At 43.4% G+C, this 14,295-nt stretch overlaps 1 protein-coding gene across 1 annotated transcript; it reads right to left on the bottom strand.

Moving 5' to 3' along the window:
- Positions 1 to 56: 56 nt before the first annotated feature.
- Positions 57 to 8,227, bottom strand: LOC110862573 (rapamycin-insensitive companion of mTOR). The gene is made up of 23 exons (XM_022111791.2): positions 7,970 to 8,227; positions 7,860 to 7,910; positions 7,631 to 7,775; positions 6,829 to 7,296; positions 6,543 to 6,635; positions 6,036 to 6,186; positions 5,791 to 5,969; positions 5,235 to 5,697; positions 5,043 to 5,156; positions 4,795 to 4,977; positions 4,584 to 4,687; positions 4,233 to 4,430; positions 3,765 to 3,966; positions 3,534 to 3,703; positions 3,103 to 3,389; positions 2,646 to 2,830; positions 2,288 to 2,408; positions 1,684 to 2,223; positions 1,277 to 1,601; positions 1,015 to 1,133; positions 641 to 938; positions 390 to 528; positions 57 to 313 (listed from the first exon to the last, which is right to left on the bottom strand). The coding sequence occupies exons 1-23, from the start codon at positions 8,046 to 8,048 to the stop codon at positions 215 to 217; spliced, it is 4,713 nt and encodes a 1,570-aa protein (XP_021967483.1). The 5' UTR covers positions 8,049 to 8,227; the 3' UTR covers positions 57 to 214.
- Positions 8,228 to 14,295: the final 6,068 nt, after the last annotated feature.

Here is a 14,295-nt window from a genome sequence, read left to right as displayed (position 1 = left end):
TATGATTATTTAGTATGTATAATGATCAATTATTTGCAAAATTAAGTGATTATCTCTTTTCATTGTCAAACTCTTAACATTTATTTAACCGGAATAGAAAAGGAAATCACAGCAGGATAAGTTATATGAACGATAAGCAATTCGATCATCGGGATGGATAAGCGCATAAAATAAATTAATATGAAATAATAGTTAGCAGCCATTCCATGATTCACTACGTTTCTTCGTTCACTTCCTCCACCAACTTGTCAACGTTCTCGTCTTCCTCGCACTCCTCCCACTTGCCCACGATAAGTTCCGCCACTTCGTAAAACTAGAGGCACAACGATACACATTAGTCACACCATCTTATCATTTAGTGTATCATCTCACTCATCTATTTTACTCACAGCGGTAAACGTGTTGTCTAAGAAGAGTTCTTGGAGGAAACGTCGGAGGAGGAGACGCAGGTTGTATTTGCTCATTACGACGCTTAGCTCTGTGTACAAACACAAGTCTTGGAAGGCCGATGGGAACTTTTGTTTCAGTCTAGGACAAAAATAAAACATAAGTATTACATGCTTTTTAATTCCTTTTGTGAACTCAGCCTTCAGGATTTATAATTACACTTGACCCTTGACCAAAAAAAATATGTACTCACCTCAGTAACCCTTGCTCGTTCGCTTTCGCCCCCACGCAGCAAATAAGGTTCGAGACCAGCCTTAAAATCTCTCTTCTCAACAGGACCGCCCCATTCGCCACGACCTCGGCGTCCGTCAACCCCTCGATGCTTCCAACGCCGAGGGATGTTAACTTCTCCGTTAAACCAAAAATTTCATCATCCTCCATCGCCGACGTCGTGTCGACAACGTGCTCTCGCAACCTATAGCAGCCCAGACAGTTCGTCACGGTATGAAACTCAAACGACTCTCCGAGTCTCGGTTCCTTCGCGTCCTCTCCTGAAATAAGATATATAAATAAATAAGTCGAATGAATAAGTGGAATTAACGATGAACCGGAAGTGTGTGACCTCACCAGGGACAGAGGTCATCCTCACGTGCAATGGAATGGACGAATCGGTCAGAAATATGGCGCCAAAATCGTCCGGAACACACAATCCCATATAGCACGGACCCCTCATTTCTGACTCGGGCCTAAATAAAATTATTGCAAAATTACTAACCCGTAGCTAGATTTACAAATTGGATTTTCTTAAACTTGTGTGAACGTTTACAAATTTCACTGGTACTACAAAGAAATATCACTGTGAAGTAGTTCAATTTGATGCTCTTCTTACCTGACTCGGAAAGACGGCGTAGATAGCGAAGTCAGTGAAGAATTGACCCGGGCCAACTTATTCGCCTCGAACAAATCACCCGGCGAGAGGATGAGGTGGCGGTCGAGAGAACCAGTTTTCAACATCATCAGTGAACTCCCAGACCTTCGCGCACCTCCGGGACCAATATAGTTTCCGTAGTCGTGATCCCCACCAGCCATAGACGGCATGCGAATTACGGGCTTCCGGATGCGCAAACTGCGATGGAGAGGTGATCCCCAACGCCCACTAGTGCCGAGGCTACTACTCCCTACGACTGGCTCAGTCAATGTAGCTCGGCTGGATCCTGCATTGGGAAAAAATCGGAAATAAAAAACGTGCATAAATTAATTTGCCCCCTTTAATTTCTAAAATCCCCATCTACTCACCTCTCGAAGGCGGACTTTGCGGGTCTCCTGTCGTCGCAATACTTGCCGAGGATGGAATCGGACTCAACGTATGTCCTACAATTTGTTGCTGTATCTGCGCCTGAGTCGTCATCGTCATGGTCATGGTCATCGAATCAGATGACGAAACGCCGCTGGTTGTCGACTCTGTCGCGCTGTCTTTCCTCCACCGAGAGTAAAATGTGGGTCCGAGAGAGCTACTGCTGGCACCATCGGCCGAAATGGGAGGGAGACCTCGGCGCCTCCCATTTCCACTTGCGCTCCCTCTGCTGCTCGTCCTCCTCCGATGTCCCTGGGAGGACGACAACGTGTGCGAGTCCGAATGTGATCGGTGATGGAAGTGGCTCCAGCGGAGGGGCGATGATGCCCCGGTCGTCGTGAGGGAACATGCCTTCAACAATTCTTCGTTTGCGCCCTCTTCCTCCATCGCCAGGAGGAGCTCTTCCGATTCTTCTTCCTCGTTTAGTCCGTGGGCGGAATATGCGTCAGCTAAAGAAGTTTTTTCATCGTCGTCGTCTTCATCTGAAATAAAAAAGGCAACAAATTAAGACTTTGTTATTATTTCTTCTGGTTTGATTAACTGAACCTGGTTGCTGTTCTTCTTCTGGTAACTCAGCCTCCACTCGAAGCCTCAACAAGCGACGAGTTTCATCGCCCGCAAACATTTCTGGGCTCCAAATCGTAAACGTTTCGTGATGACTTCGTGGCTGGAAAATAATATTTAAAAAGTTCAAAATAAAAAATACCATACAATTTATAAGTAGGCTTAAAAATTTGATAACGCTGCTTGAAAACTATTTAACAACTCTGAATTATAATGAAAAATTCTCATCAAACCTCAAACAAATTCAAAAGTATCAAAAACATAAGCAAATCTTATAATTGTACACAAACAAACTCCTAAAAGATCCAAGATCCAGGTTTAATCAAACTGTGGCACTTACCATCGCATGCCACCCCCACTTCCGTAAGACCTCGGACCCTATCATCGTCACGCAGATCAAGCAGAGGCAGTGAAACACGGTGTGGCGGACGGACAAAATGGGACAAAAGCGACCAAGCTCCACCATGCTCCCAATCACGTGCGACTCCTCCAAAAGCGGCACAGAGTCTACCGCTGTCCCAAAATCTGCAAAAAATGAGTAGAAACCCCACATTAATTAACAGTATTAATTAATTAACACTCCTTCGTTAACTATGAAGCGAGGCAATTAACTCAGACACTTGCTTGTAACCCAGTCAATTATGTACCCTTTGTAAAATTAGTTTACACACCACCACAAAAAAATATGTAGGTTACGGCTGAGTTACAAATATCCGAGTTAATTGTCGAAGTCAGAATCAATCAAGAACTTGTTCATTCTGCTGAAAAAAAAACTGGCCAGATTTTTAGTAACTTACGAGACAACGCCCACAAGGCCGCCTTCAGCTCGCGCGTTTCCTCCGTGTTGGAGCATTTTTTAGAATTTACGGTCACAATGAGGGCCTGGATGTCGCCTGAATCGAGGAGTAGCTCGAGGCCTTCTTTGTGTTGGGCGAGCTGGCCGTAGAGATGTGGAGGAACATAAATGTCGACGAATTTCGACTGCTCTTGGTTCCTCGATGCCCGCTCGGGATACTTCCCATCCTCCCCGCGACGCAAAGTGGAGACAGAGTCCCGCACCAACACCTCGACAAGTTCAACATACCTGGAAAATTAGAAATTAATTAAGCTGTAAAAATTGTATTATATATTATTTTACGAAATTCTAAATATTTCATAAATCTCTTCTGAAAAATTAAGTCCCTCATTCCCTTTCCCCCCTAACCCTGCGGTGCCTCCTGCAACCCACCTCTTGTTGAAGGACTCCCTCCATCTGACAATCTCATTCTTCAACCAGCTCGCCTCCATGAGGAACTTGAATCCGGACGGGAGCGAGAGGAACGTAACGAGCAGCAAGAGGCCGCGATCTCCCAGATGCGTCAACGTCGGACGAAGGGCGATCAGCGACTCGAGAAACATCTGCGTCACATAAAACAAAAGTCAATTTCCAATTCAGGGCACAAATAAACTTTAAGGTCACCTTGTCATGTATCGCTTCTTCCAAGATGTCCATTGCTGTCAGTACGATTGCACGATTCCGGTCCCCCAACTGATTTACGAGCAGTTCCATCCCCCACTTGGAAAATCCCGAGAGCTTCGTCCGCACCAAAACGCGGAGGAATTGCGTTGCAAATTGGCGCGAGTTGTCGTAAGGAGAGGACAGCGCGGTCGCCAAGATTCTCCTGGTGTCAAAAACAAACAAAAAATTATGTTAAAAAGTACCGGTCTTAACGATTTTCATAAGTATTTTAAAAATCCGTCGGTTTAATGTCACAGCGATGTTTGTAACTTCGTTAACTGTGTAATCCTTGCAAACTAGTGGTGCCGATGAGTTGTACACAACTTTAATTTGATTTCCGTTCCAATTATTTTCTTAAAAAGTTGTAAGTTTGGAGAATTTACAGAGTTCACTGGATTACAAACATGGTGTGAATTATTCTCCACCCACTTGCAGTACTCTTCCCGATAGGATAACGATGCGACGATGAGTTTGATGTAGCATTCATGTTGGACTTGACAGACGAGGTGGAGGAAGCGCTTGAGGATGTCGCCCTTCTCCAAGATTCGAAACCCTTTCGTCGTGTGAGTCAGTTTCCCCACAATAAGAAAATAAATCTGGCTTAGCGTACTCTCCAACTTCACAGGCCTGGAATAAATCAGTTAAATCCGTAATTATTAGTCAATATCGATACCATAGCGTAAACTGTAAAAATTATTCTACAAATAAAACGGTGCCAATTTTACCAACATTAATCTGCAAAGACATCTCTTAATTAATATATATGCATTCAAAACTCACGACAAAAAACAGGCGCACGGATTATTTGGCTGACGTAGAACCTCGTCCAACTGCGACGCAATGTCGACCAGGAGCCCCTCAAGCAACACACTGCCGCTAAAATTCTACAAAATAATCAACACGTTAATCAATAAATACTTTTTATTTTGTGAAAGGTTGTAAAGCAATTTGACCAAAGCTACACATTTTAAATACAAGCATCAATCCTTACCTCAACCTCCTCGGCTAAAAACGTCACCAGGGCCGTCACAGTTTTCGATATCAGTTTCGACTGTCCTTTCCCCACTTCCAGCCTGGCAAAGAGATTGCTTGACGGTTTGAAATAGTCGATCAGCCTTTTCAGAAAGTTATGCCAGGTCGAATCGTCCACCCTCTTCAGAACCGATGGCGCCCACTACAACATACCAACAATTAAGATAACCCCTACCTTAAATTAAGAATTGCAAGATAGATAACTACCTTGATAAGCGAAAGAATAGTGTCCCACTGCCATGTCGTGGAATCCTTCGAGTTTAAGACGCCCGTATCCTTTAATAATTTGTTTGGATTTCCCTCAATGTCGCGTTTCAAAAGCTGTAAAAAATTCAATGCCAATTTATGTACCACTTCCAGGTCAAGACATCAATAATCTCAACTATCCTTCTCACTTACCCGCATAACCTGCACCTGCCCCAACTTATTTACAAACCTCCCTTGAGCCTTGGGCTGGTAGGCCGCATACTCGAGTTGTGCTTGAAGGAAGAGCGAGTTTGGAAATGGAGGACGCGCCTTGATTTTTTGCAGTGATGTTAACACGCTCAATGCCTCCATGGCGCGCTGTTGCTGCAGCCGGGCGCTGGGCCGAGCCGTGGTGGTAGTGGCTGAGGCAACGATGTCGTCATCGTCCTCCACATCTGCCGAGTAGCGGATAAGGGAGGGGATGCAGTGGGTTGGGTCGTAGCAGTGGAGAGGGATAAACTTGTCGACGAGGTGGAGCAGTTGACCGAGAAGAACGGTCCCGCGGACGGAAATGAAAGTGTCGCCGGTCACAATCACTTCTACGAGGGCTTCTAACAGGCCACGTTGTAGAAACGAAAGAACTATGAGGGCCATGTGGTTCGCTGTAATGTTGGGCCTGTAGAAAATGCGAACACAAAATTATCAAAATTATTCCACGAGTCTTTTCGCATTGCATGACACTTAAAAATATGTCCGAATCCAGTCTTACGTTGAAACTGCGAGGTGTGGAAGGACGGAAAGCGTCTCTTCCACGATGAAGCCTTCCCCCAACTTCCACGAGGCCTGAGGGGAAGACGGGTCCACCGCGGAGAGGGCGATGGAAACTTCGTCACTCCACGTGGGAAATTTTACCCCAAGAATTTCACAAATTAAGTCTAAAATCGTTCTCTACAAGATAAACAAAATTAGTTGGCATTTTAAATAACAACTTTTCTCGATAAGCATCCCACTCACCCTTATCTCCAACTGTTCTATGTACAAGGCATCCACGAGTGCTTGAAGGCCAGAATTTCGACTTTGGCAAAAGTGTGCAATTCCACTCCAACTCCGCAAAACGGCACCGATTGCGGTTTTAGCACATTGGTAACCTACTTCACGTTCATCTCTGAAACAGAAGCAAGAACAATTGAGTACAAGAATAAAAAAAACCTAGCTTTATGTAGCCCGAGTCAGGGTGAGCAACACTAATTCTCCGCATCTTTTACGTTTGTGCAACAACTTCTAAAAATTTAGTGTTTATCCGAACCACGTATATAAGTGACCTTACTGGTCAACCGCTGACCCGATCTTGCTCGTCTTCGAACTCATCAAGGCCTTATGTTGAGATACGCATTTTAGCACAAAGTTGGTCACAATCGGTTCACGGGTTCCTTCGTTAGCATGTCCCAGACACACACACGACATACCAGTTCCATAAACCCTGACTTGAGCTAATAACCATAAATTTCCATAATTACGTACAAGTCCTTATCTGAAGGCTCGTTTGGTCCATGTTTGAAATGCACGTCAGTAAATGGTGCCACGAGGGCTTGAAGGTTCACGCCAGATGCGTCCCTGTAATTAAATAAAATTATTAAATATTCCACCGTATTCGAAAGAAGTTTTTGACAATTTTTTGCTAAATTTTAACAAAATTTTGATGATTCAATCTCTAAATGAAAGCTTTACAATTTGAAATATACACAAAATTTTACACAAAAAATTGCAAATTGACACCAAATCAAATTCCCCAATTTTTGTATCTCACCTCGTCTCCGGTACATTGAGCAGATGGAGTAAACTACCCACCATGGCCTCCAAAACCATGGGGGACGTACAACCTAAAATATTGTGGAGAAGGACGCGTACGCCGCCGCACTCGATGAACTGCATGGGATGGAGAAGGGCCAACTGGCAGAGGAGAGATAAGCTCAGTTTATGCAATTTATCCTGCTCGACCGGACCGTCAAATCCAATCGCGACAAGGGCGCGGGTCACACAGGCGGGAAAATGCAGCGCCCCATTCGGTACAGCGAGCAAGCGTTGACACAAACGGGTCGCTTGGAGTCTTTCTGACGAATTGTTGAGGACGACGTCGAGACAGCGCACGATGAGGAAGGGGACTCCGGTTTCATTGAGGGCGATGACATCTTCCTCCGTCGTTACAAGATAGCGGATACAACGGAGGGTTGCCAGACGCACGACCGTTGCTTCGTGGACGAGGCTGATGCGCAGACTAAAAACAACAACAAGCAATCACTTTTGAGGGAAAATTTATATCACAACTCAAGTGAAGTAATCAAGTTGTATCTTAATGCACCACAAACTTCATTAGTTTGCACATAAGAAAGCTGTATAATGAAAATTGTTCAAATTAAATTTTCTATCGAAATCTGATTCAAATATTCAAATCCGATGAACAGTTTAAAAAAATAAACACGAAAGTCCAAGTATATAAATACAAAACGTCAAGGGCGTACAAAAACCAAAAATATTGCATTTCAATCCGGCGAAATATTAACTACAATAATTCTAAAACTCATCATCGCTTATCTCCTCCTTCTCCTTACCAGAGCAGTACATCATGTGTCGAATACTTCTTGGCGTTTCCACCCTGCAAGAATTTCACGAAGGCGTTAAGAAATGCAAGTCTCCTCCCCTTGCTGACACCCTCGCGGCGCGACAAGTTCCGCAGAATTTCCGTTACGACTCCATCTGTCCAATAATATTAGAATATACCTTATCCATATATCTTGATAAGTACTTAAAACTCATTCATTCTTAAATTTAAATTTATACCCTTGCCAAAATCTAGCTGCAATTCATCCGCACTCTCGCGACGATGATATGCTGCAATAATAAGTAAATTACTCAATTTAATTAATCATCATCGATTTAACTGCACTTACGCCTCATTGGTCGCGCACTTGTGGCCGCTCGATCGTGATGCGACACGGTTTTAGACTCGAGATAGAAAAGAGTGGCCATGTGTCGCCGCGGCCGCCCTGTCCCCACCTCCTCCTCCCCCTCTCAACGACCTTCCCACTTGCGTCGAAAATGAACCATGTCACGCCTAATTTTAATCAACAATTAAACAAACGGGAACACTTTGACCAATTATTTGCAAGTTTGGGTTGTTGTTTTGCTCGGTGTTTTTCTCAAAGTTTGAGTTTCGTACGAGTCTTTGTATCACTTTGCACAGGAAAAACGTTGACTGCTTTTCATGCTGCTTTTCAAGAACAATTGCAGAGTTTATGCAAAATGCAAATATGTATGCAAATTTTCCGTTTCATGATAAGCATTTATTTTTAACATAAACAATGATAAACTATGAAATACACTGGTTACATTTATCAAGACATGCAAATTTGTTAACAATGTCATTAAAAAAGAAAAAGTTTTAAATATAATAGGTTTCGTTGAATTTTTTTCCTGGTGGGAGGGTTCCCAGGATTGAAGCTATATTCCCACGTTGAACTGCAATGCTTAATCGCTGGAGGAGAAAGATTGTGGAGCGTGGTTCTCCAGTCGTGGCAGCGATCCGTTGACCAATGTCTTTAATAAAAGATAATCCCTCTTGCCCCCATATACCTGTCGTCTCAATTGCAACGGGCATAAAAATGAAGCGGTCCTCGAGAAAAGCGTAATATCGTCTCTTTTTGTCTTCTGCTTTGGTAGCAGCAGCGCCTTGGTGCCGGATTGTGTTGGGGAGATGACTAGGGGCGTAGGTATCCACACAGGTAAAATCCCAAACCAGAGATTTTCCTCTTGCCCAGGGGACGAGGGTCAAACCGTCGGGATGCTTTCCGTCTTGGTGGGAGCATCCGGCCGGCTCTAAAATGCAGGGGACTTCGGCGGAACGCAAAGCTCTCGCGATTTCTCGGACCCAAGAAAACACGGTATCGCCACATCCAAAGCATGTCTAACCCCCAATCCGCCTTCCTTCACAGGTAAGGATGACTGTATCCAGGCAGCATCCGAAAGAGAACAATTCAGGATCGCCTCCAGCCCGTCCTTGAGAGCAGCATCGTAGTGGGTAAGAGCGTCCAACTCTCTCCACGTTGGGGCACAACGGAGAAAATATATAAGGCGTGGAATAGAGATTGATGCTCGGAGGAGGAAAAAGGCTGAATGGCTGGAAAGGTTACTGAGTCGGCGGGAGAAAGTAGCCAACTGCTCCGTTTTTGTGGCCAAGACGATCTCCAAGCTAGCCTAGTTAGCCTCGTTCGTGAGAGGGGCACCCAGAAGCATCGCATTTTCGGGGGACATTACTTGTATCCCAGGAGCCTGGAGTTGAAATTGACGGAGAATGTCGATGGCGGTGTCTCGATCTGCTCCCAGAATACCCACTTCGCACTTATCACGATTGAGGTGGAGACCAACTTGTTCACCCATTTTGGAAATTGTCTCTAGAGCTGCTAACACTTTCTCTGGGATATCAGCTACAGTGCCATCATCTAGGTACCACATGTTCAGTTCCGTGTCCAATGATTCAACGATGGGGTGGATCACCAAGGAGAAGAGGGCCGGGCCCAAAGGGTCGCCCTGATGGCAGCCTAGTAGCGAAGGGAGGGGTGCTGTCCCGTAGAAAAGTGACGAAGGGTTGGTGTAACATTGCGAGACAAAGGCATAGATTGAAGGAAAGTGGTCTCGGACGGTGTGTAGAAGATTGTCCCTGCGTATTTCGTTGAAAGCGTTCCTAAAGTCTATTTTAAGGAAAGCCTTTGGGGAGGAGTGAGGGTGATTGTAGTAGACTCGAGCTGTGTGGGCGCCGATTTCTGCACCACCTTTTACGCCAACTCCCAACTGATGTGGAGAAAAGTGGTCAATTAATTGCGGGGTGATTCGGGCCACGACGACCTTTGCAGCGAGGCGGCGCCACGTGTTTCCCACGGCGATTGGTCTAATTCCTCCGGATTTCTTTTTCAAAGCCGTGAGCGACGCCCCGTAGAATAAAGGACATATATTTTCTGGGATTCCGCCGTTAAGGGTCAAGTTGAGGAATGCACAGATGGCATCTGCAAGGTTGACACCGCTCTCACCTTGGTTGCATCCCAGTAGGTCCTTCAAAATTTGAGGCCGCATACCATCAAGCCCACCAGCCGATCCTGGGGGGAAAGTTGAGATAGCCTTAAACACCTCCGGGTCAAGAACTGGTGCGACGGAAGGATCCGCTGGTGGTGGAGGAAAATTGGTAGGTTGTGGGTGAGGTGGATGTTTCTCGAGGAGAGCAGAGAGAGTTGTATCATCTTTAGGGGCAAATGTGTCATCAGAGCAGGCAAGGCGAATTGCTCCACGAATATCTCCATCAGCAAGTTTGGCCTCTACTTTCTTCGAAGTTTCATCATGAGACGATTTAGTGGATGATGGGCGAGGTGGATGTGGTTCTGGGATGAAAAAATTAGCGTCCCATGCAGCAGTACGAGTCTTCACCCAAGTGGTCAAGTTCTTGACCCTGTCAGCTCTCTGTGGGATGGGAAGTGCGGCATATGTGAATAGTAGCAGCTTTCTCCAACTTTGTTCATCACCTGACTCGACAACATCTTTGAGAATTTTGGTGAGGCAATGAGCGACGGCCATCCTGGCACCTCGTGGTACTCTGCGCAGGGTGGGTGTCGACATCTTCAAACCGGAAAGAATTTCACCCAAATCCTTTTGACCTTGTTGATGGGGATCTGGTGGAGGCGTGTCTGCCCATTTGATACCTTCATATACATTGTGGGAATTCCCTCTTGAGCCCAGGCGCCGACTTTTGGTGTTTGGGAATGCCATTTGGATATATTTTCCGAGCGTGGCTTTGGTGACTCCAGGATCTGTAGACTGACAGAGAAATGTGGAATAACGGGAAAAAATGTCTGTCTTTTTAATGTAGATTTCCGTATGAGCCGTTGGGTCGACAGCAACGAGAGACTCCTGTATCCACCGCTTTGCTGCTGCTTTCTTATTTCCACCAGATGAAAGAGTAAGATTATGATGACCAGGAGAAAGTAAAGTGGATGATTGTGTAGGCGTGAGAAAGGTGACACAACTTGGACAAAGCCAGTCTTCCTCTGGAACGTCGGAAAGTGCGACACATTTCAAATGATACCATTTTGTGCATTGGTCGCAGAGTATCCAGTCATCTCCCTCAACATAACTTGCTCCAGGGCATGTAGAGATTGGGCAGTGATCAGTTTCTTCGACCTCTTGGTTGATTGGTTCTGGAGGGGGAGGAGAAGTGGCAAGCGTTTGCATTGTGGTCATTTTTTGTGATAAAATTCTGTTTGGGATGATGCTCATCTTGATATCATCTATCATAGGTTCGACATATGTATCTCATGATTGAAAACCTATTTTGTTTAATATCTCATCAGACTCAGGATTTCTTGAATTGAAACCGTCAACCAGTGATATGATAAGCTACTTCACAAATTTACGAGTAGGAAAAATAAGTAGATAAACAATTTTTCAATTTTTTTCTTCGTTCTTGTTTATCTCGTCTGATTTTCGAATTTTGTTTGAGCAGATCGTAGAGAAAGGAACATATAGAGTAGTATGAATGAATATAATCTTCTTGGCAAATATTCTTCCAGGGTTGGCCAAGATACTTTGTTTCCAAGATACAAGATACGAGATAAAAAATATTTGAACGAAACCCTAAGATACAAGATACTAAATACAAATAATTAGCGTTACACAAGATACAAGATACAAGATAGATTTTATCTGCTGTGATCCCAGATACAAGATACAAGATATTTATTTGAAATAATTTTTTCAAGATACAAGATAAATTATTCGGAGCTTGAAAAGAAACATGAAATAACGAAGCACCACTTGATTTTTTGCATTGTAGCCGAGTAACTTGTTAATAATGATAGTATAGCCTCATAACTTGCATTATAATTTATAATGCAAGTCCTCACCTTCTGTTTAAAATTTATAAACAAATATGAAGATTTCATCTGTGGTGACCCATACTGATTTTTTTAAATTATTCTATGGAGCTGAAATTATTATTACCAGTATATTCAGTTGAAATTTGGAATAATTGCTCTAATGGTGGTACAAATTAGGAATATAATGCAAATTCCAAAATTTGCCAACGTGCGAGGGTTTATTTACTGTAGATAAATAAATATTACGACGTTATACAACAGAACCTTGCATCCGGCTCGGCAAAGCTGTACACTGAGGTTTTTAAATCTTTATAATTCCTAGTTTTAATACTACCAAATATGCAAGTTTCCCGGTTTTTCACTAAAAAAGTTTCTTGTATCTTGACTAGAATTTCAAATAAAATATGATTGAAAAAAATTCTCCAGATACAAGATAAAAGATACAAAATACTTTTGCGAAACGTTAAGATACAAGATAAAAGATAAGATAAACTCCGTTACACAAGATACAAGATACAAGATATATCTTGTATCTTGTTAAATTATCTTGGCCAACCCTGTATTCCTCCAAAATTGGCAAGTGTGTTTTATAGATTTTATTTAGACATTGCAAATAAATTATTTCAACTCATAACATGAGTAATGAGTATGTAAATCACTAAAATTAAGTACATGAAATATAAATGTTTGACACACCACAATGTTTTATCCATTTAAATATGGTTTAAATTATCTAAATCCGTTTCCAATGTCCAAAAGTACACATAAGATTTACACCCTTTCTCACTTATCTTGGAATTGTAACAAGAAATTTTAATTAATTTCAAATAATTTGATCCATTTTAATTAACAAATATACATCATAATTCCATGGTCTTAAATTATGGAGACGACATCTTCTTTACAGGGCTTATTTTGGCCGTCAGGGGTATAAGCTAGGCCTTATCTTGGAAGAAGGCGAGCGCAATTCCATAGAGAAGGAGGGCCAGGCAGATGAAGACCATGGAAAAGAGGGAGGAGTCGCCACTGCCACCGAGGGAGGCGTGGTTGCAGAGGGAGCTCTTGCAAAAACATGCCGTCGTGAGGAAGCCGTTTTTCTGCGAGTGGGTGTAACACCCGTCTCCCGCCACTTCTTTCGTCCTGTTCTTACCCGAAGCCCCCTCGTCCCCCGCGGGGATGAGGAGTGGCGTCGCGACACAGCCGCGCTCCGTGATCCGCTCACCAAAGCGGCGACTCACCCGCTTCATGCACACATGACCTGAGTGACCGCAACGACCCCTAAAGTTATTAGGAAATTAATTGGTTTTCAAAATTAAAGATCCAAAATCTAATATGATATTTGATGCAAAATCAACAAATTTTGGAAAGAATTATCTTCCGGGCACTAAATCGTAGTAAGAATTTTTTTTACAAAAATTTACATTTTACTTAAAGAAATGATAAATTTCAACTCATGCACTAAGGTTGTAACCGTCTAAACTGTTGATTTTGTATTGCTACATTTTCTAATTGGTTTAAGAACTTGGATAACACTGATATCCGCTAAATATTCCTAACACAATTTGCAACTGAGATTTTCTAAACGTTATTATTAAAGCTTAAAACAACGCTTGATGCGATTTGATAATATTTAGACTAAACATTTCGTGTATGTGTATTTACGTGCAGGCTTTTTCATAAGTATTAAAATTAAAGTTAAAATTTTCAAACCCACCTTAAATTGAATTTTTCCGAGTGGCGGAGGTATTTCCAGAGCCTGTGGTCGCACTGGGGGTCATCATCCGACGTAGACGAAGAGCACGTGTAGCAGGAAATGTCCTCGCCCTCGTGGTGGCCTTTTGGTGGCGGGACCCCTTCGCAAATTCCGCGTCCACCCACATAAATCTCCCTCATCGAACCGGGATCGTCGTCGTAGTCGGATTCTGCCGCAGTATCGTCGTTGTCGTCGTCAGAAAGACCTCGTCGTTTCCGGCCAGACTTGTCACCCAGACCGAAGTGGTCGTCGATCAAATCCGTAGCGTTATTAGAATCTGAGGAGGCGGAAGAAGAGTCAAACTCTTCGTTCAAGATGCGTTCACCCTAATGTTCAGGAGAAAGTTAGTTTTAGGATCTGCATATGTACGAACGTGGATTTTTGTAAACCCATGAATTGTGCAACTTTTTGCAGAGTTATTTTGCATGGGGACTGAAGATCTGTGTGCTAATTGGGTTGTGCTGTGCATTATCGTTATAATATGCTCAATTTTAACATGATCGAGTAGGCGAATGTCCACAGTTTTCAAGTTCTCTCGTCCCTGAATTCTCCGCAGAAATTAAAATCGTAATTTTTGCAATATATGTCACAGCTCAACGCCATA

The sequence above is a fragment of the Folsomia candida genome, unplaced genomic scaffold (genome assembly GCF_002217175.1).
Source record: "Folsomia candida strain VU population unplaced genomic scaffold, ASM221717v1 Fcan01_Sc061, whole genome shotgun sequence".
Taxonomy (NCBI): domain Eukaryota; kingdom Metazoa; phylum Arthropoda; class Collembola; order Entomobryomorpha; family Isotomidae; genus Folsomia; species Folsomia candida.
Note: the sequence above shows the minus strand (reverse complement) of the source record. Positions and strands in the feature narration are given on the sequence as shown.

Coding starts and splice junctions, on each gene's coding strand:
- LOC110862573 (XM_022111791.2), bottom strand. CDS start 8,048: ATGGCCACTCTTTTCTATCTCGAGTCTAAAACCGTGTCGCATCACGAT. Junction 7,776..7,859: donor GCAGCTAGATTTTGGCAAGG/GTATAAATTTAA, acceptor ATTATTGGACAG/ATGGAGTCGTAACGGAAATT. Junction 3,390..3,533: donor AGGGAGTCCTTCAACAAGAG/GTGGGTTGCAGG, acceptor CTAATTTTCCAG/GTATGTTGAACTTGTCGAGG.